Here is a 19,516-nt window from a genome sequence, read left to right as displayed (position 1 = left end):
AAATGGGGGGAGGGAGCCTGAAATGGGGAGAGGGAGCCCAAAATGGGGAGAGGGGGCCCCAAAAATGGGGAGAGGGAGCCCAAAAATGGGGGGAGGGAGCCCGAAAATGGGGGGAGGAGCCCCAAAAATGGGGAGAGGGAGCCCAAAATGGGGAGAGGAGCCCGAAAATGGGGGGAGGAGCCCAAAAATGGGGGGAGGGAGCCCAAAATGGGGAGAGGGAGCCCGAAAATGGGGGGAGGGAGCCCAAAAATGGGGGGAGGGAGCCTGAAATGGGGAGAGGGAGCCCGAAAATGGGGAGAGGGAGCCCAAAATGGGGAGAGGGAGCCCGAAAATGGGGAGAGGGAGCCCGAAAATGGGGGAGGGAGCCCGAAAATGGGGAGAGGGAGCCCAAAATGGGGGGAGGGGTCACGAAAATGGGGGAGGGAGCCCGAAAATGGGGGAGGGAGCCCGAAAATGGGGAGAGGGAGCCCAAAATGGGGAGAGGGAGCCCGAAAATGGGGGGAGGAGCCCAAAAATGGGGGGAGGGAGCCCAAAATGGGGAGAGGGAGCCCGAAAATGGGGGGAGGGAGCCCAAAATGGGGAGAGGGAGCCCAAAAATGGGGAGAGGAGCCCAAAAATGGGGGAAAAGGGAGCCCGAAAATCGGAGGAGGGAGCCCAAAATGGGGGGAGGAGCCCGAAAATGGGGAGAGGGAGCCCAAAAAATGGGGAGAGGGAGCCAAAAATGCAGGGAAGGAGCCCAAAAATGGGGAGAGGGAGCCCAAAATTGGGGTAGGGAGCCCAAAATGAGGAGAGGGAGCCCAAAAATGGGGGGAGGGAGCCCGAAAATGGGGAGAGGGAGCCCAAAATGGGGAGAGGAGCCCCAAAAATGGAGGGAGGGAGCCCAAAAATGGAAGAGGGAACCCAAAAATGGGGAGAGGGAGCCCGAAAATGGGGAGAGGGAGCCCAAAAATGGGGGAGGGAGCCTGAAATGGGGAGAGGGAGCCCGAAAATGGGGAGAGGGAGCCCAAAAATGGGGAGAGGGAGCCCAAAAAAGGGGAGAGGGAGCCCAAAATTGGGGTAGGGAGCCCAAAATGAGGAGAGGGAGCCCAAAAATGGGGGGAGGGAGCCCGAAAATGGGAAAAGGGAGCCCAAAAATGGGGTACCTGGGGGGGTACCTGGGGGGCACCTGGGGGGCACCTGGGGGGGTTCCTGTGGTGGTACCTGAGGGGTGTCTGGGGGGTACCTGAGGGGGCACCTAAGGGGGCACCTGAGGGGGCACCTGCGGGGCACCTGTGGGGGCACCTGTGGGGGTACCGGGGGGGGTACCGGGGGGGGTACCTGTGGGGGTACCTGTGGGGGTACCTGAGGGGTATCTGAGGGGTACTTGGGGGGTACCTGGGGTACAGGTGTGGCGGTACCTGTGGGGCACCTGTGGGGCACCTGTGGGGGTACCTGAGGGGCACCTGTGGGGGCACCTGTGGGGGCACCTGAGGGGGTACCTGGGGCACAGGTGTGGGGGCACCTGTGGGGCACCTGTGGGGGCACCTGAGGGGCACCTGTGGGGGTACCTGAGGGGCACCTGAGGGGCACCTGTGGGGGTACCTGAGGGGCACCTGTGGGGGTACCTGGGGTACAGGTGTGGCGGTACCTGTGGGGCACCTGGAGAGGTACCTGGGGTACAGGTGTGGGGGCACCTGCGGGGCACCTGTGGGGGCACCTGTGGGGGTACCTGTGGGGCACCTGTGGGGGTACCTGTGGGGGTACCTGAGGGGCACCTGCGGGGCACCTGTGGGGGCACCTGTGGGGGTATCTGAGGGGCACCTGTGGGGGTACCTGAGGGGCACCTGAGGGGCACCTGGGGGGTACCTGGGGTACAGGTGGGGGGGCACCTGCGGTGGCACCCGCGAAGCCCCCACCCCCTAACCCCCCTCCCCCCCCCCCCTCAGACTATTTCCTCTTCTCGGAGATGCTGATGCAGCGGCCTCTGGGCCGCGACTCGCGGCTCCTGGAGCCTGGCGGGGCTTGCCCGAACGTGGCACGGCGAGGGCACCTGCAGGGGGCACCTGAGGGGCACCTGAGCCCGGAGGAGCGCGGCTACATGCGGGCGATGGCGGCGCAGCGCTTCCCGCACATCGTGCGCGTGCTGCGGGCGCTGCCGCGGCCCATGCTGCTGGTGTTCCGCAACATCAACACCGTGCGCAGCGTCCACGGCGCCCTGGGGGCACCCGCTGACCGCTACGGGCTGATGGCACGCAGGTGAGACGGTGCCAGCTGTGCCAGGTGTGTGCCAGGTGTGTGCCAGGTGTGTGCCAGGTGTGCCCGTGCTGCTGGTGTTCCGCAACATCAACACCGTGCGCAGCGTCCACGGCGCCCTGGGGGCACCCGCTGACCGCTACGGGCTGATGGCACGCAGGTGAGACGGTGCCAGCTGTGCCAGGTGTGTGCCGGGTGTGTGCCAGGTGTGTGCCAGGTGTGCCCGTGCTGCTGGTGTTCCGCAACATCAACACCGTGCGCAGCGTCCACGGCGCCCTGGGGGCACCCGCTGACCGCTACGGGCTGATGGCACGCAGGTGAGACGGTGCCAGCTGTGCCAGGTGTGTGCCAGGTGTGTGCCAGGTGTGTGCCAGGTGTGTGCCAGGTGTGAGTGTGTGTGTCACAGCTGTACCACGTGTGCCCCAGGTGTGCCCCAGGTATCCCAGGTGAGCCCTGGGGTGGGGGTTTGGGTGCCCAAGTGGCCCCGGTGGGGGTGCCCAGGTGAGCCCTGGGTGGGGTTTGGGTGCCCAGGTGGCCCCGTGGGGGTGCCCAGGTGAGCCCTGGGTGGGATTTGGGTGCCCAGGTGCCCGGTGGGGGTGCCCAGGTGAGCCCCGGGGGTGCCCAGGTGCCCGGTGGGGGTGCCCAGGTGAGCCCTGAGAGGGGGATTGGGTGCCCAGGTGCCCCATGGGGTTGCCCAGGTGCCCGGTGGGGGTGCCCAGGTGAGCCCCGGGGGTGCCCAGGTGCCCGGTGGGGGTGCCCAGGTGAGCCCTGGGTGGGGTTTGGGTGCCCAGGTGAACCCTGGGTGGGATTTGGGTGCCCAGGTGCCCGGTGGGGGTGCCCAGGTGAGCCCTGGGTGGGGTTTGGTTGCCCAGGTGAGCCCTGGGTGGGGTTTGGGTGCCCAGGTGGCCCCGGTGGGGGTGCCCAGGTGCCCCCCCGCTGAGCCGCCCCTCCCCCACAGCGCCGTGCGCAGCTGGAGCCGCCTGAGGGGGGGTCCCGGGGGGTCCCTGCGGCAGCGGCTGCGCCTGGGCTGGGAGCGGCTGCGCTTCGAGGTGGCGCTCAGGTAACGGGGGGAGGGGCGGGGGGGCACGGGGGGAGGGGTCAGGTGGGGGAGGGGTCAGGTGGGGGGGAGGGGCGCAGGTGGGGGAGGGGCGCAGGTGGGGGGCCCTTAGGTGTGTGACCCCCCTCCCCCCCAGCTGTGACCCCTCCCCAGCTGTGACCCCTCCCCCCAGCTGTGACCCCTCCCCCAGCTGTGCCCCCTCCCCACCTGTGACCCTCCCCAGCTGTGCCCCCTCCCCAGCTGTGCCCCCTCCCCCAGCTGTGCCCCCTCCCCCCAGCTGTGACCCCTCCCCAGCTGTGACCCCTCCCCCAGCTGTGCCCCCTCCCCCCAGCTGTGCCCCCTCCCCAGCTGTGCCCCCTCCCCCAGCTGTGCCCCCTCCCCCAGCTGTGCCCCCTCCCCATCTGTGCCCCCTCCCCAGCTGTGCCCCCTCCCCCCAGCTGTGACCCCTCCCCAGCTGTGCCCCCTCCCCACCTGTGACCCCTCCCCCCAGCTGTGCCCCCTCCCCAGCTGTGCCCCCTCCCCCAGCTGTGCCCCCTCCCCCCAGCTGTGCCCCCTCCCCCAGCTGTGCCCCCTCCCCCCAGCTGTGCCCCCTCCCCAGCTGTGCCCCCTCCCCCCAGCTGTGCCCCCTCCCCAGCTGTGCCCCCTCCCCAGCTGTGCCCCCTCCCCAGCTGTGACCCCTCCCCAGCTGTGCCCCCTCCCCAGCTGTGACCCCTCCCCAGCTGTGCCCCCTCCCCCCAGCTGTGCCCCCTCCCCAGCTGTGCCCCCTCCCCCCAGCTGTGCCCCCTCCCCCCAGCTGTGCCCCCTCCCCCAGCTGTGCCCCCTCCCCAGCTGTGACCCCTCCCCCGTCCCGCCCCCCCAGGCTCGAGTGGTTCCGGTTCCGTTTGGCGGCGGCGGCGCTGCGGCTGCTGAGCCGCTGGGGGGCGCTGCCGCTCGGGGAGCACCTGCAGCAGCTGCTGCGCGCCTGAGGGGGGCGCCAGACACCCCGAAACGGCCGGAAACGCCCCAAAAACAGCCCCAAAAACCAGCCGGAAACACGGAAACGACACCCGGGACACAGCCGGAAACACCCGGGGAACAGCTGGAGAACAGCTGGAAACGCCGAAACTGCTGAAAACCGCCTCAAAACACCCAAAAAACCAGCCAGAAACACTGAAAAACCACCCGGGAAACAGCTGGAAACCCCAAAACTGCTGAAAACCGCCTCAAAACACCCAAAAAACCAGCTGGAAACATTGAAAAACCACCCGGGAAACAGCTGGAGAACAGCTGGAAACACCAAAACTGCTGAAAACCGCCTCAAAACCCCCCAAAAACCAGCTGGAAACATTGAAAAACCACCCGGGAAACAGCCAGAAACACCCGGGAAACAGCTGGAGAACAGCTGGAAACACCAAAACTGCTGAAAACCGCCTCAAAACCCCCCAAAAACCAGCTGGAAACACTGAAAAACCACCTGGGAAACAGCTGGAAACACCCGGGAAACAGCTGGAGAACAGCTGGAAACCACCTCAAAATACCCCAAAATCCAGCTGGACAAGCTGAAACAACACCCGAAAAACAGCAGGAAACACCCGGGAAACAGCTGGAAACCCCAAAACCGCAAAAACCACCCCAAAATACCCCAAAACCCAGCTGGAAACACTGAAAAACCACCCGGGAAACAGCTGGAGAACAGCTGGAAACCCCAAAAGTGCAAAAAACGCCCCAAAACCAGCCAGAAACACTAAAAAAGCACTGAAAACATCCGGAAACCAGCGGGAAACACCTGAAACACCCCAAAAATCAGCCAGAAACAGCGAAAACACCTGAAAGCATCTGAAAAACACCTGAAAACCAGCTGGAAACCCCAAAACTGCCAAAACCGCCCCAAAATACCCCAAAAACCAACCGGAAACACAGAAAAACACCTGAAAACCAGCAAGAAACATCTGAAAAACAGCTGGAAACTCCAAAACTGCCAAAAACGCCCCAAAACATCCCAAAAACCAGCCAGAAACACTGAAAAACCACCCGAAAACCAGCAGGAAACACCCCAAAATGTCCCAAAAGACCCCAAAAACCAGCTGGAAACACTGAAAAACACCTGAAAACCAGCGGGAAACACCCGGGAAACAGCTGGAAACAGCTGGAAACCCCAAAACAGCCCCAAATCACCCCAAAACCCAGCCGGAAACACGGAAAAGCACCCAAAAAAGAGGCAGAAACAGCTGGAACACAGCTGGAAACACCCGGGAAACGCTCGGAGGATACCCCAGAGCGGATGGGAACACAGAAAGAACACCTGGAAACAGCCGAAAGCGCCCCAAAATACCCGAAACCCACCTGAGAAACAGCTGGAAACAGCTGGAAACCACCCCAGAACCCACCTGAAAACCAAACCCCAAAAGCACCAAAAAACCCCAAACCGCCCCAAAAGGGCAACACCCGAAACCACCAAAAAGCACCCGAAAAGCACCTGAAAGACACCAAAAATGCCCCAATATCCCCCCAAAAACCACTGTGAACCCCCCAAAAGCCACTGTGAACCCCGCAAAAGCCACTGTGAACCCCAAAATCCCCCAAATAAACCCCAAAAAGCGGAGCTGAGGGTTGTGTTTTATTACAAACGGGGGCGTTTTGGGGCCGTTTTGGGGCGTTTTGGGGTCTCTCAGAAGTGGGCGGTGACTCGGTCGATCTCCAGGAGGTCGTCCAGGATCTGTGGGGTGGGAGGGGGGTCAGGGGCTCACCTGTCCCCAACCACACCTGTCCCACACCTGTCCCACACCTGTCCCACACCTGTCCCACACCCGTCCCCAACCACACCTGTCCCACACCTGTCCCACACCTGTCCCTCACCTGTCCCTCACCCGTCCCAACCACACCTGTCCCCAACCACACCTGTCCCACCCCTGTCCCACCCCTGTCCCAACCACACCTGTCCCACACCTGTCCCTCACCTGTCCCACACCTGTCCCACCCCTGTCCCACACCTGTCCCAACCTCACCTGTCCCACACCTGTCCCAGTCCCACACCTGTCCCACACCTGTCCCAGTCCCACACCTGTCCCTCACCTGTCCCACACCTGTCCCCAACCTCACCTGTCCCACACCTGTCCCAGTCCCACACCTGTCCCTCACCTGTCCCTCACCTGTCCCACACCTGTCCCTCACCTGTCCCACACCTGTCCCAACCTCACCTGTCCCACCCCTGTCCCACACCTGTCCCAACCTCACCTGTCCCACCCCTGTCCCTCACCTGTCCCACCCCGTCCCTCCCCCGTGCCCGTGGCGGTGCCACTCACGATGTCGGGCGTGGTGCCGATCTTCTTGGCCAGCTCACCTGTCCCTCACCTGTCCCTCACCTGTCCCACCCCTGTCCCTCACCTGTCCCACCCCTGTCCCACACCTGTCCCTCACCTGTCCCTCACCTGTCCCCTCACCTGTCCCACACCTGTCCCTCACCTGTCCCACCCCGTCCCTCCCCCGTGCCCGTGGCGGTGCCACTCACGATGTCGGGCGTGGTGCCGATCTTCTTGGCCAGCTCACCTGTCCCTCACCTGTCCCCTCACCTGTCCCACCCCGTCCCTCCCCCGTGCCCATGGCGGTGCCACTCACGATGTCGGGCGTGGTGCCGATCTTCTTGGCCAGCTCACCTGTCCCTCACCTGTCCCCTCACCTGTCCCACCCCTGTCCCTCACCTGTCCCACCCCTGTCCCACACCTGTCCCTCACCTGTCCCACCCCTGTCCCACCCTGTCCCTCCCCCGTGCCCATGGCGGTGCCACTCACGATGTCGGGCGTGGTGCCGATCTTGGCCAGCTCCCCTGTCCCACACCTGTCCCTCACCTGTCCCTCACCTGTCCCAGTCCCTCACCTGTCCCACCCCGTCCCTCCCCCGTGCCCGTGGCGGTGCCACTCACGATGTCGGGCGTGGTGCCGATCTTCTTGGCCAGCTCGCCGCGCTCCATGGCGCTCAGGTACAGGAACCTGCCCAGCAGTTCCCCGTCCAGCACGTTCCGCACGGCGTTCTGGAGCAGCCGCCGCTCCGACTGCAGCAGCCTGCGGGCACAGGTGGGACGGGGGACAGGTGAGGGACAGGTGAGGGACAGGTGAGGGACAGGTGTGGGACAGGTGAGGGACAGGGGTGGGACAGGTGAGGGACAGGTGTGGGACAGGTGTGGGACAGGTGAGGGACAGGTGAGGGACAGGTGTGGGACAGGTGAGGGGCAGGTGTGGGACAGGTGTGGGACAGGTGAGGGACAGGTGTGGGACAGGTGTGGGACAGGTGTGGGACAGGTGTGGGACAGGTGAGGGGACAGGTGTGGGACAGGTGAGGGACAGGTGTGGGACAGGTGAGGGACAGGTGAGGGACAGGTGAGGGGACAGGTGTGGGACAGGTGTGGGACAGGTGTGGGACAGGTGAGGGACAGGTGAGGGACAGGTGAGGGGACAGGTGTGGGACAGGTGTGGGACAGGTGAGGGACAGGGGTGGGACAGGTGTGGGACAGGTGTGGGACAGGTGAGGGACAGGTGAGGGACAGGTGTGGGACAGGTGAGGGACAGGTGTGGGACAGGTGTGGGACAGGTGTGGGACAGGTGAGGGACAGGTGAGGGACAGCTGATGGTACCTAAATGCCTGGGGGTTGAGCCCCACCAGGTGTGACAGGTGTGCCCAGGTGTGTCCTGGGTGTGCCCAGGTGTGCCCAGGTGTATCCCAGGTGTATCCCAGGTGTGTCCTGGGTGTGCCCAGGTGTGCCCAGGTGTATCCCACGTGTGCCCAGGTGTGCCCAGGTGTGCCCAGGTGTGCCATTACCTGAACGCCCGGGGGTTGAGCCCGGCCAGGTGGGGCAGGGCGGAGCTGAGCGCGTTCTGCAGCATCAGCAGCCTCCTGTAGGTTTTCTCCTGCATCGGCAGCAGCAGCCCCAGGCCCCCGTCCAGCGTCGCTGCGGGGACGGCGCGGTCAGGGCGCCCCGAAATGCCGGCACCCCGAAATGCCGGCACCCCGAAATCCCAGCACCCCGAAATGCCGGCACCCCAAATTCCACCCTGAAATCCTGGCACCCCGAAATCCCAGCACCCCGAAATCCCAGCACCCCGAAATGCCAGCGCCCCGAAATCCCAGCGCCCCGAAATGCCGGCACCCCAAATTCCACCCCGAAATCCCAGCACCCCGAAATCCCAGCGCCCCGAAATGCCGGCACCCCAAATTCCACCCTGAAATCCCGGCGCCCCGAAATCCCAGCACCCCGAAATCCCGGCACCCCAAAATGCCGGCACCCGAAATTCCACCCTGAAATCCCGGCACCCCGAAATCCTGGTGCCCCGAAATCCTGGCACCCCGAAATCCTGGCACACCGAATTCCACCCCAAATCCCGGCACCCCAAATCCCAACACCCTGAATTCCACCCCAAATCCCGGCACCCCAAATTCCACCCCGAATCCCAGCCCAAATCCTAGCACCCCAAATCTCGGCACCCCAAATCCTGGCACCCCTGAATTCCACCCAGAATCCCAGCCTGAATCCCAGCACCCCAAATCCCTCCCCAAATCCCAGCACCCCAAATTCCACCCCCAATCCCGGCACCCTAATTCCAGCCCCGAATTCCACCCCCAAATCCCCGCACCCCAAATCCCACCCTGAATCCCAGCACCCCAAATCCCGGCACCCCAAATCCCACCCTGAATCCCAGCACCCCAAATCCCGGCACCCCAAATCCCACCCTGAATCCCAGTACCTCAAATTCCACCCCAAATCCTGGCACCCCAAATTCCACCCTGAGTCCTGGCACCCCAAATTCCACCCCAAATCCCCACACCCCAAATCTCCACACCCCAAATCCCAGCACCCCAAATCCCACCCTGAGTCCTGGCACCCCGAATTCCACCCCAAATCTCCACACCCCAAATCCCCACACCCCAAATCCCCACACCCCAAATCCCCACACCCCAAATCCCAGCACCCCAAATCCCCACACCCCAAATCCCCACACCCCAAATCCCCATCTCCCAAATCCCCACACCCCAAATCCCCACACCCCAAATCCCCACACCCCAAATCCCCACACCCCAAATCCCAGCACCCCCAAATCTCCACACCCCAAATCCCCACCCCCCAAATCCCCACACCCCAAATCCCCACCCCCCAAATCCCCGCACCCCAAATCCCCACACCCCAAATCCCAGCACCCCAAATCTCCACACCCCAAATCTCCACACCCCAAATCCCCACACCCCAAATCCCCACACCCCAAATCTCCACACCCCAAATCCCCACACCCCAAATCCCACCCTGAGTCCTGGCACCCCGAATTCCACCCCAAATCCCAGCACCCCAAATCCCCACACCCCAAATCTCCACACCCCAAATCCCCACCCCCCAAATCCCCACACCCCAAATCCCAGCACCCCAAATCCCCACACCCCAAAGCCCAGCACCCCAAATCTCCACACCCCAAATCTCCACACCCCAAATCCCACCCTGAGTCCTGGCACCCCGAATTCCACCCCAAATCTCCACACCCCAAATCCCCACACCCCAAATCTCCACACCCCAAATCCCCACACCCCAAATCCCAGCACCCCAAATCCCAGCACCCCCAAATCCCCACCCCCAAATCCCCACACCCCAAATCCCAGCACCCCAAATCCCCGCACCCCAAATCCCCACACCCCAAATCTCCACACCCCAAATCCCACCCTGAGTCCTGGCACCCCGAATTCCACCCCAAATCCCCACACCCCAAATCCCCACACCCCAAATCCCAGCACCCCGAATTCCACCCCAAATCCCCACACCCCAAATCCCCGCACCCCAAATCCCAGCACCCCCAAATCCCCACCCCCCAAATCTCCACACCCCAAATCTCCACACCCCAAATCCCAGCACCCCAAATCCCCACACCCCAAATCTCCACACCCCAAATCCCCACACCCCAAATCCCCACACCCCAAATCCCAGCACCCGAATTCCACCCCAAATCCCCACACCCCAAATCCCCACACCCCAAATCCCAGCACCCCAAATCCCAGCACCCCCAAATCCCCACACCCCAAATCCCCACACCCCAAATCTCCACACCCCAAATCCCCACACCCCAAATCCCAGCACCCCAAATCTCCACACCCCAAATCCCCACACCCCAAATCCCCACACCCCAAATCCCCACACCCCAAATCTCCACACCCCAAATCCCCACACCCCAAATCCCCACACCCCAAATCCCAGCACCCCAAATCCCAGCACCCCAAATCCCCACACCCCAAATCTCCACACCCCAAGTCCCAGCACCCCAAATCTCCACACCCCAAATCCCCACACCCCAAATCCCCACACCCCAAATCCCAGCACCCCAAATCCCAGCACCCCAAATCCCCACACCCCAAATCTCCACACCCCAAATCCCCACACCCCAAATCCCCACACCCCAAATCTCCACACCCCAAATCCCCACACCCCAAATCCCCACACCCCAAATCCCAGCACCCCAAATCCCAGCACCCCAAATCCCCGCACCCCAAATCTCCACACCCCAAATCCCCACACCCCAAATCCCCACACCCCAAATCCCCATCACCCAAATCCCCACACCCCAAATCCCCACATCCCAAATCTCCACACCCCAAATCCCCACATCCCAAATCCCAGCACCCCAAATCCCCATCCCCCAAATCCCCATCCCCCAAATCCCCATCCCCCAAATCCCCACATCCCAAATCTCCACACCCCAAATCCCAGCACCCCAAATCTCCACACCCCAAATCCCCGCACCCCAAATCCCACCCTGAGTCCTGGCACCCCGAATTCCACCCCAAATCCCCACACCCCAAATCCCAGCACCCCAAATCCCCACCCCCAAATCCCCACACCCCAAATCCCCACACCCCAAATCCCAGCACCCCAAATCCCAGCACCCCAAATCCCCACACCCCAAATCTCCACACCCCAAATCCCCACACCCCAAATCCCCACACCCCAAATCCCACCCTTGTTCTCCTGGCCCCACCCAGCCCCAGATGTGTCCCCAGATGTGTGCCCAGGTGTGTCCCCAGGTGTCCCCAGATGTGTCCCCAGGTGTCCCCAGGTGTCCCCAGATGTGTCCAGGTGTGTCCCCTCCTCACCGAACCAGGTGATGTGCTTGTTCTCCCAGGTGCTGGAGCGGCGGTTGGGCCCCTCGGGGTGCCCCCGGCACGGCGTGCGCCAGAAGGTGTTGACGTGGGCGCCCACGTGGAAGTCGGCGCGGCGCAGCAGCCGCAGCCCCCCGAACGATTCCTTGGCTGGAGGGACACCACGGGGTCACCACGGGGTCACCACGGGGTCACCTGGGGTCAGCAGGGGTCAGCAGGGGTCACCTGGCCCCGCCCCGCTCACCTTCCGGCAGGTACATGTACACCAGCAGGTTCCGGTCACGGTCAGACACTGCGGGGATGGCAGAAAAATCATGGGGAGGCACCAAAATCAACCCAAATCCACCCAAATTCACCCAAAGGTCAGCCTGAACTCAACCGAAATTCAGCCAAAGTCACCTGGACTCAACCCAAACCCGACTGAACTCAACCCAAAGCCAACTGAACTCAACCCAAAGCCAACTGAACTCAACCCAAAGCCAACTGATGCATCCCAAATCCACCCAAATCCAACCCAATCCCACCCAAAACTCAACTGGACTCAACCCAAACCAACCCAAAGTCAAGGAATTTCATCCAAACCCAACTGAACTCAACCCAAACCCAACTGACTCAACCAAACTCAACCCAAATCCAACCCAAACCCATCCACATCCAACCGAAACTCAACCCAACCCACCCCAAATTCACCCAAACTCAACTGAATTCATCCAAACTCAGCCAAAGTCACCTGGACTCAACCCAAACCCAACTGATTCATCCAAAATCCACCCAAATCCAACCCAATCCCACCCAAAACTCACCTGAACTCAACCCAAACCCAACACTCAACCAAACTCAACCCAAACCCATCCAAAACCTACCCAAACTCATCCCAAATCCACCCAAAACTCACCTGAACTCAACCCAAACCCAACTGATTCATCCAAACTCAACCAAAGCCACCCAAAGCTCACCTGAACTCAACCCAAACGCAACTGACTCAACCAAACTCAACCCAAACCCACCCAAACTCAACCAAAGCCACCCAAAACTCACCTGAACTCAACCCGAAGTCAAGGAATTTCAACCAGACCCAACTGAACTCAACCCAAACCCAACACTCAACCAAACTCATCCCAAACCCACCCAAATCCAACCCAATCCCACCCAAAACTCACCTGAACTCAACCCAAACTCAACCAAACTCAACCCAAACCCACCCAAACTCAACCCAAACTCATCCCAAATCCACCCAAAACTCACCTGAACTCAACCCAAACCCAACTGATTCATCCAAACTCAACCAAAGCCACCCAAAACTCACCTGGACTCAACCCGAAGTCAAGGAATTTCAACCAGACCCAACTGAACTCAACCCAAACCCAACTGACTCAACCAAACTCAACCCAAACCCATCCAAAACCTACCCAAACTCATCCCAAATCCACCCAAAACTCACCTGAACTCAACCCAAACCCAACTGATTCATCCAAACTCAACCAAAGCCACCCAAAGCTCACCTGAACTCAACCCAAACCCAACTGACTCAACCAAACTCAACCCAAACCCATCCAAATCCAACCCAAACTCAACCAAAGCCACCCAAAACTCACCTGAACTCAACCCAAACCCAACTGACTCAACCAAACTCAACCCAAACCCATCCAAAACCTACCCAAACTCATCCCAAATCCACCCAAAACTCACCTGAACTCAACCCAAACCCAACTGACTCAACCAAACTCAACCCAAACCCATCCAAAACCTACCAAAACTCATCCCAAATCTCACCTGAACTCAACCCAAACCCAACTGATTCAACCGAACTCAACCCAAACCCATCCAAAACCTACCAAAACTCATCCCAAATCCAACCCAAAACTCACCTGAACTCAACCCAAACCCAACTGACTCAACCAAACTCAACCCAAACCCATCCAAAACCTACCCAAACTCATCCCAAATCCACCCAAAACTCACCTGAACTCAACCCAAACCCAACTGATTCATCCAAACTCATCCCAAATCCACCCAAAACTCACCTGCACTCAACCCAAACCCAACTGATTCATCCAAACTCAACCAAATCCACCCAAAACTCACCTGAACTCAACCCGAAGTCAAGGAATTTCAACCGGACACAACTGAACTCAACCCAAACCCAACTGACTCAACCGAACTCAACCCAAACCCATCCAAAACCTACCCAAACTCAACCCAAATCCACCCAAAACTCACCTGAGCTCAACCCAAACCCAACTGATTCAACCGAACTCAACCCAAACCCACCCAAATTCAACCCAAACTCATCCCAAATCCACCCAAAACTCACCTGAACTCAACCCAAACCCAACTGATTCATCCAAACTCAATCCAAACCCACCCAAATTCAACCCAAACTCAACCAAAGCCACCCAAAACTCACCTGAACTCAACCCAAATCCAACTGACTCAACCAAACTCAACCCAAACCCATCCAAAACCTACCCAAACTCAACCCAAATCCACCCAAAACTCATCTGAACTCAACCCAAACCCAACTGATTCATCCAAACTCAACCCAAACCCACCCAAACTCAACCCAAACTCATCCCAAATCCACCCAAAACTCACCTGAACTCAACCCAAACCCAACTGACTCAACCAAACTCAACCCAAACCCACCCAAACCCACCCAAACTCATCCCAAATCCACCCAAAACTCACCTGAACTCAACCCAAACCCAACTGACTCAACCAAACTCAACCCAAACCCACCCAAACCCACCCAAACTCATCCCAAATCCACCCAAAACTCACCTGAACTCAACCCAAACCCAACTGACTCAACCGAACTCAACCCAAACCCACCCAAACTCAACCAAAGCCACCCAAAACTCACCTGAACTCAACCCAAACCCAACTGATTCATCCCAAATCCACCGAAATCCAACCCAAACCCAACGGATTCATCCAAACTCAACCCAAACCCACCCAAAACTCACCTGAACTCAACCCAAACTCCCCAAATTTCGACCCGACCCAACCCAAACGTTCCCCGTCCCGCGCCGCCGCCGCCGCGGGCCCCGTCCGTACCCAGGAAGCCGAGCTGGGTGCCGTCCACCATGAAGTCCACGCTGTAAACCTCCAGCGGCTTCGCGTCCTGCCGGGGACACTCCTGTCACGGGCACCGTCCCAGTGCTGCGGGTGGCACCCGGCCGTGCCCCGACCCCCCCCCAAGTGAACCCCGAGTGCCCCCCAAAACCCTCCGAGTGTCCCTCAGGTGTCCCTCGAAGACCTCCCCCAAATGTCCCTGAAGACCCCCTGGGTGTCCTCCAGGACCTTCAGGTGTCCCTCAGGACCTTCAGGTGTCCCTCAAAGACCCCCCAAATGTTCCCAAAGATCCCTGGGTGTCCTCCAGGACCTTCAGATGTCCCTCAGGACCTTCAGGTGACCCTCAAAGACCCCCCAAATGTTCCCAAAGATCCCTGGGTGTCCCCAAGACCTTCAGGTGTCTCCTGTGACCCTCAGGGGTCCCCTGTGACCCTTGGGTGTCCTCCAGGACCCTCAGGTGTCCCTCAAAGACCCCCCCAAATGTCCCCAAGACCCTCAGGTGTCCTCTAAAGACCCCCAAATGTCCCCCAAGACCCCTGGGTGTCCCCAAGACCCTCGGGTGTCTCCAAAGACCCCTGGGTGTCCCCAAGACCTTCAGGTGTCCCTCAGGTGTCCCTCGAAGACCCCCAAATGTCCCCAAACACCCCTGGGTGTCCTCCTGGACCTTCAGGTGTCTCCTGTGACCCTTGAGTGTCCCCAAGACCTTCAGGTGTTCCTCAGGACCCTCAGGTGTCCCCCAAAGACCCCCCAAATGTCCCCAAACACCCCTGGGTGTCCCCAAGACCCTCAGGTGTCTCCTGTGACCCCTGGGTGTCCTCCAGGACCTTCAGGTGTCCCTCAGGTGTCTCCTGGGAGCCCTGGGTGTCCCCAAGACCTTCAGGTGTCCCTCAGGTGTCCCTTGAAGACCCCCAAATTTCCCCAAACACCCCTGGGTGTCCTCCAGGACCTTCAGGTGTCTCCTGTGACCCTTGAGTGTCCCCAAGACCTTCAGGTGTCCCTCAGGACCCTCAGGTGTCTCCCGAATACCCCCCAAATGTCCCCAAACACCCCTGGGTGTCCCCAAGACCCTCAGGTGTCTCCTGTGACCCCTGGGTGTCCTCCAGGACCTTCAGGTGTCCCTCAGGTGTCTCCTGGGAGCCCTGGGTGTCCCCAAGACCTTCAGGTGTCCCTCAGGACCCTCAGGTGTCCCTCAAAGACCCCCCAAATGTCCCCAAAGACCCCTGGGTGTCCCCAAGACCTTCAGGTGTCTCCTGTGAGCTGTGAAGGTTCTCCAGGACCTTCAGGTGTTGCTCAGGTGTCTCCTGTGACCCTCAAGTGTTCTCCGGGACCTTCAGATGTCCCTCAGGACCCTCAGGTGTCCCCCAAAGACCCCCCCAAATGTCCCCAAACACCCCTGGGTGTCCCCAAGACTCTCAGGTGTCCCTCAGGAGCTTCAGGTGTCTCCTGTGACCCCTGGGTGTCCTCCAGGACCTTCAGGTGTTCCTCAGGACCCTCAGGTGTCCCTCAAAGACCCCCCAAATGTCCCCAAACACCCCTGGGTGTCCTCCAGGACCTTCAGGTGTCCCTCAGGACCCTCAGGTGTCCCTCAAAGACCCCCAAATGTCCCCAAACACCCCTGGGTGTCCTCCAGGACCTTCAGGTGTCTCCTGTGACCCTTGAGTGTCCCCAAGACCTTCAGGTGTCCCTCAGGACCCTCAGGTGTCCCTCAGGACCCTCAGGTGTCCCTCAAAGACCCCCCAAATGTCCCCAAACACCCCTGGGTGTCCTCCAGGACCTTCAGGTGTCTCCTGTGACCCTTGAGTGTCCCCAAGACCTTCAGGTGTTCCTCAGGACCCTCAGGTGTCCCTCAAAGACCCCCCCAAATGTCCCCAAACACCCCTGGGTGTCCTCCAGGACCTTCAGGTGTCTCCAAAGACCCTCAGGTGTCCTCCAGGACCCTCAGGTGTCCCTCAGGTGTCCCCTCAGACCCCCTTGGAGCTCCCCAAGACCCCCAAGACCCCAACCCTTGGATGTCCCCCAAGACCCTCAGGTGTCACCTGCGAGTCCCTCGGGATCCCTGGGTGTCCCCTGTGACCCTCAGGACCTTCAGGTGTCCCCTGTGAACCCCAGGTGGCCCCATGGGAGGGGTTTGGTGGCCCTGGGGGGGGGTTTAGTGGCCTGGTGGCCCCATGGGAGGGGTCTTGTGGCCCAATGGTCCCATGGGTCGTTTGGTGGCCTGGTAGCCCCATGGGAGGGGTTTGGTGGCCCCGTGGGCGGTTCGGTGGCCCAGTAACCCCATAGGAGAGGTTTGGTGGCCCTGTGGGCAGTTCAGTGGCCCAGTAACCCCATGGGAGCGGTTTGGTGGCCCTGGGGGCGGTTCGGTGGCCCAGTAACCCCATGGGAGCGGTTTGGTGGCCCTGTGGGCAGTTCAGTGGCCCAGTAACCCCATGGGAGCGGTTTGGTGGCCCTGTGGGCAGCTTGGTGGCCCAGTAACCCTATAGGAGAGGTTTGGTGGCCCAGTCGCCAGTTTGGTGGCCCAGTAACCCCACAGGAGAGGTTTGGTGGCCCTGTGGGCAGTTCGGTGGCCCAGTAACCCCATGGGAGGGGTTTGGTGGCCCTGTGGGCGGTTCGGTGGCCCAGTAACCCCATGGGAGCGGTTTGGTGGCCCTGTGGGCGGTTCGGTGGCCCAGTAACCCCATGGGAGCGGTTTGGTGGCCCTGTGGGCAGTTCAGTGGCCCGGTAACCCCATGGGAGGGGTTTGGTGGCCCCGTGGGCAGTTCAGTGGCCCGATAACCCCACAGGAGTGGTTTGGTGGCCCTGTGGGCAGTTCGGTGGCCCAGTAACCCCATGGGAGCGGTTTGGTGGCCCTGTGGGCAGTTCAGTGGCCCAGTAACCCCATGGGAGCGGTTTGGTGGCCCAGTCGCCAGTTTGGTGGCCCAGTAACCCCACAGGAGAGGTTTGGTGGCCCTGTGGGCAGCTTGGTGGCCCAGTAACCCCATGGGAGAGGTTTGGTGGCCCCATGGGCGCTTTGGCAGCCCAGTAACCCTATAGGAGAGGTTTGGTGGCCCCAGTGGCCGGTTAGGTGGCCCGGTGGCTCACCCGGCTGACGAGGGACAGGGTCTTGCTCTCCTCCTGGTAGCGCAGCAGCGAGATGCTCTTCATGAGGTCGGCGGCCAGGATGAAGCTCTTGACGCTGATCATCTGGTGGATGTAGAGCTGCGTGTCGATGAAGGCCATGCCCGTCAGCTCGTTGTCCTTCAGGCTCCACAGGAAGATCTGAGCAGGGACAGGGACACCCCGAGGTCACCATGGTGGCCCTTGACACACCCTTGGTGGCCCCATGGGTCATCAAACCCAACCAACATTGGGTGGCCACCAATGTTGACTCGTTGTCCTTCAGGCTCCACAGGAAGATCTGAGCGAGGACAGGGACACCCCGAGGTCACCATGGTGGCCCTGGACACCCCCTTGGTGGCCCCTTGGGTCATCAAACCCAACACAACCAACATTGAGTGGCCACCAATGTTGACTCATTGACCACCAGGCTCCACAGGAAGATCTGAGCGGGGACAGGGACACCTCGAGGTCACCGTGGTGGCCCTGGACACACCCTTGGTGGCCCCTTGGGTCATCAAACCCAACCAACGTTGGGTGGCCACCAACGTTGACACGTTGTCCTTCAGGCTCCACAGGAAGATCTGAGCAGGGACAGGGACACCCCGAGGTCACCGTGGTGGCCCTGGACACACCCTTGGTGGCCCATTGGGTCATGGAACCGAACCCAACCAACACTGAGTGGCCACCAACGTTGACTCATTGACCACCAGGCTCCACAGGAAGATCTGAGCAGGGACAGGGACACCTCGAGGTCACCGTGGTGGCTCCTGACACCCCCTTGGTGGCTCCTTGGGCCACCAAATTGAACTCAACCAAGGTTGAGTGGCCACCAACATTGACTCATTGACCCTCAGGATCCCCAGGAGGATCTCATGGGCACAAGGACACCTCGAGGTCACCATGGTGGCCCTTGACACACCCTTGGTGGCCCCTTGGGTCATAGAACCGAACCCAACCAACACTGAGTGGCCACCAACATTGACTCATTGACCACCAGGCTCCACAGGAAGATCTGAGCAGGGACAGGGACACCCCGAGGTCACCATGGTGGCCCTGGACACACCCTTGGTGGCCCCATGGGTCATCAAACCCAACCAACATTGAGTGGCCACCAACGTTGACTCATTGACCACCAGGCTCCACAAGAAGATCTGAGCAGGGACAGGGACACCCCAAGGTCACCATGGTGGCCCTGGACACCCCCTTGGTGGCCCCATGGGTCATCAAACCCAACACAACCAACGTTGGGTGGCCACCAACATTGACTCATTGACCCTCAGGATCCCCAGGAGGATCTCATGGGGACAAGGACACCTCGAGGTCACCATGGTGGCCCTGGACACCCCCTTGGTGGCCCCATGGGTCATCAAACCCAACACAACCAACGTTGAGTGGCCACCAACGTTGACTCATTGACCACCAGGCTCCACAGGAAGATCTGAGCAGGGACAGGGACACCTCGAGGTCACCGTGGTGGCTCCTGACACACCCTTGGTGGCTCCTTGGGTCACCAAATTGAACTCAACCAAGGTTGAGTGGCCACCAACGTTGACTCATTGACCCTCAGGATCCCCAGGAGGATCTCATGGGGACAAGGACACCTCGAGGTCACCATGGTGGCCCTGGACACACCCTTGGTGGCCCCATGGGTCATCAAACCCAACCAATGTTGAGTGGCCACCAATGTTGACTCATTGACCAGCAGGCTCCACAGGAAGATCTGAGCAGGGACAGGGACACCCCGAGGTCACCATGGTGGCCCTTGACACACCCTTGGTGGCCCCATGGGTCATCAAACCCAACCAACATTGGGTGGCCACCAACATTGACTCGTTGTCCTTCAGGCTCCACAGGAAGATCTGAGCAGGGACAGGGACACCTCGAGGTCACCGTGGTGGCCCTGGACACACCCTTGGTGGCCCCATGGGTCATCAAACCCAACCCAACCAAAGT

General features: G+C 60.7%; 2 protein-coding genes and 1 long non-coding RNA gene across 3 annotated transcripts in view; 2 read left to right on the top strand and 1 right to left on the bottom strand.

Moving 5' to 3' along the window:
* ADCK5 (aarF domain containing kinase 5) overlaps positions 1 to 2,396 on the top strand; it is a gene marked incomplete at its 3' end in the record, with an annotated part of 28,274 nt that extends 25,878 nt beyond the window's left edge. The window contains exons 13-14 of the mRNA XM_082290315.1: positions 1,926 to 2,235; positions 2,282 to 2,396. Coding sequence (XP_082146441.1) covers positions 1,926 to 2,235; positions 2,282 to 2,396 — 425 coding nt within the window. The remainder of the gene's footprint in view (positions 1 to 1,925; positions 2,236 to 2,281) is intronic.
* A 57-nt stretch (positions 2,397 to 2,453) lies between these two features.
* Positions 2,454 to 4,760, top strand: LOC309574860. The gene is made up of 3 exons (XR_014226560.1): positions 2,454 to 2,549; positions 3,191 to 3,292; positions 4,149 to 4,760. It is a non-coding gene; the product is annotated as an uncharacterized lncRNA (long non-coding RNA).
* A 1,115-nt stretch (positions 4,761 to 5,875) lies between these two features.
* CPSF1 (cleavage and polyadenylation specific factor 1) overlaps positions 5,876 to 19,516 on the bottom strand; it is a 114,566-nt gene continuing 100,925 nt past the window's right edge. The window contains exons 34-40 of the mRNA XM_082290193.1: positions 17,546 to 17,722; positions 14,450 to 14,516; positions 11,637 to 11,684; positions 11,387 to 11,542; positions 8,081 to 8,210; positions 7,188 to 7,326; positions 5,876 to 5,984 (exon numbers count right to left, since the gene is read on the bottom strand). Coding sequence (XP_082146319.1) covers positions 5,937 to 5,984; positions 7,188 to 7,326; positions 8,081 to 8,210; positions 11,387 to 11,542; positions 11,637 to 11,684; positions 14,450 to 14,516; positions 17,546 to 17,722 — 765 coding nt within the window. The 3' untranslated portion in view covers positions 5,876 to 5,936. The remainder of the gene's footprint in view (positions 5,985 to 7,187; positions 7,327 to 8,080; positions 8,211 to 11,386; positions 11,543 to 11,636; positions 11,685 to 14,449; positions 14,517 to 17,545; positions 17,723 to 19,516) is intronic.

This window comes from Coloeus monedula (genome assembly GCF_965178545.1).
Source record: "Coloeus monedula genome assembly, chromosome: 1".
In the NCBI taxonomy this organism is placed as follows: domain Eukaryota; kingdom Metazoa; phylum Chordata; class Aves; order Passeriformes; family Corvidae; genus Coloeus; species Coloeus monedula.
This window is presented reverse-complemented; position numbering and strand designations above follow the sequence as displayed.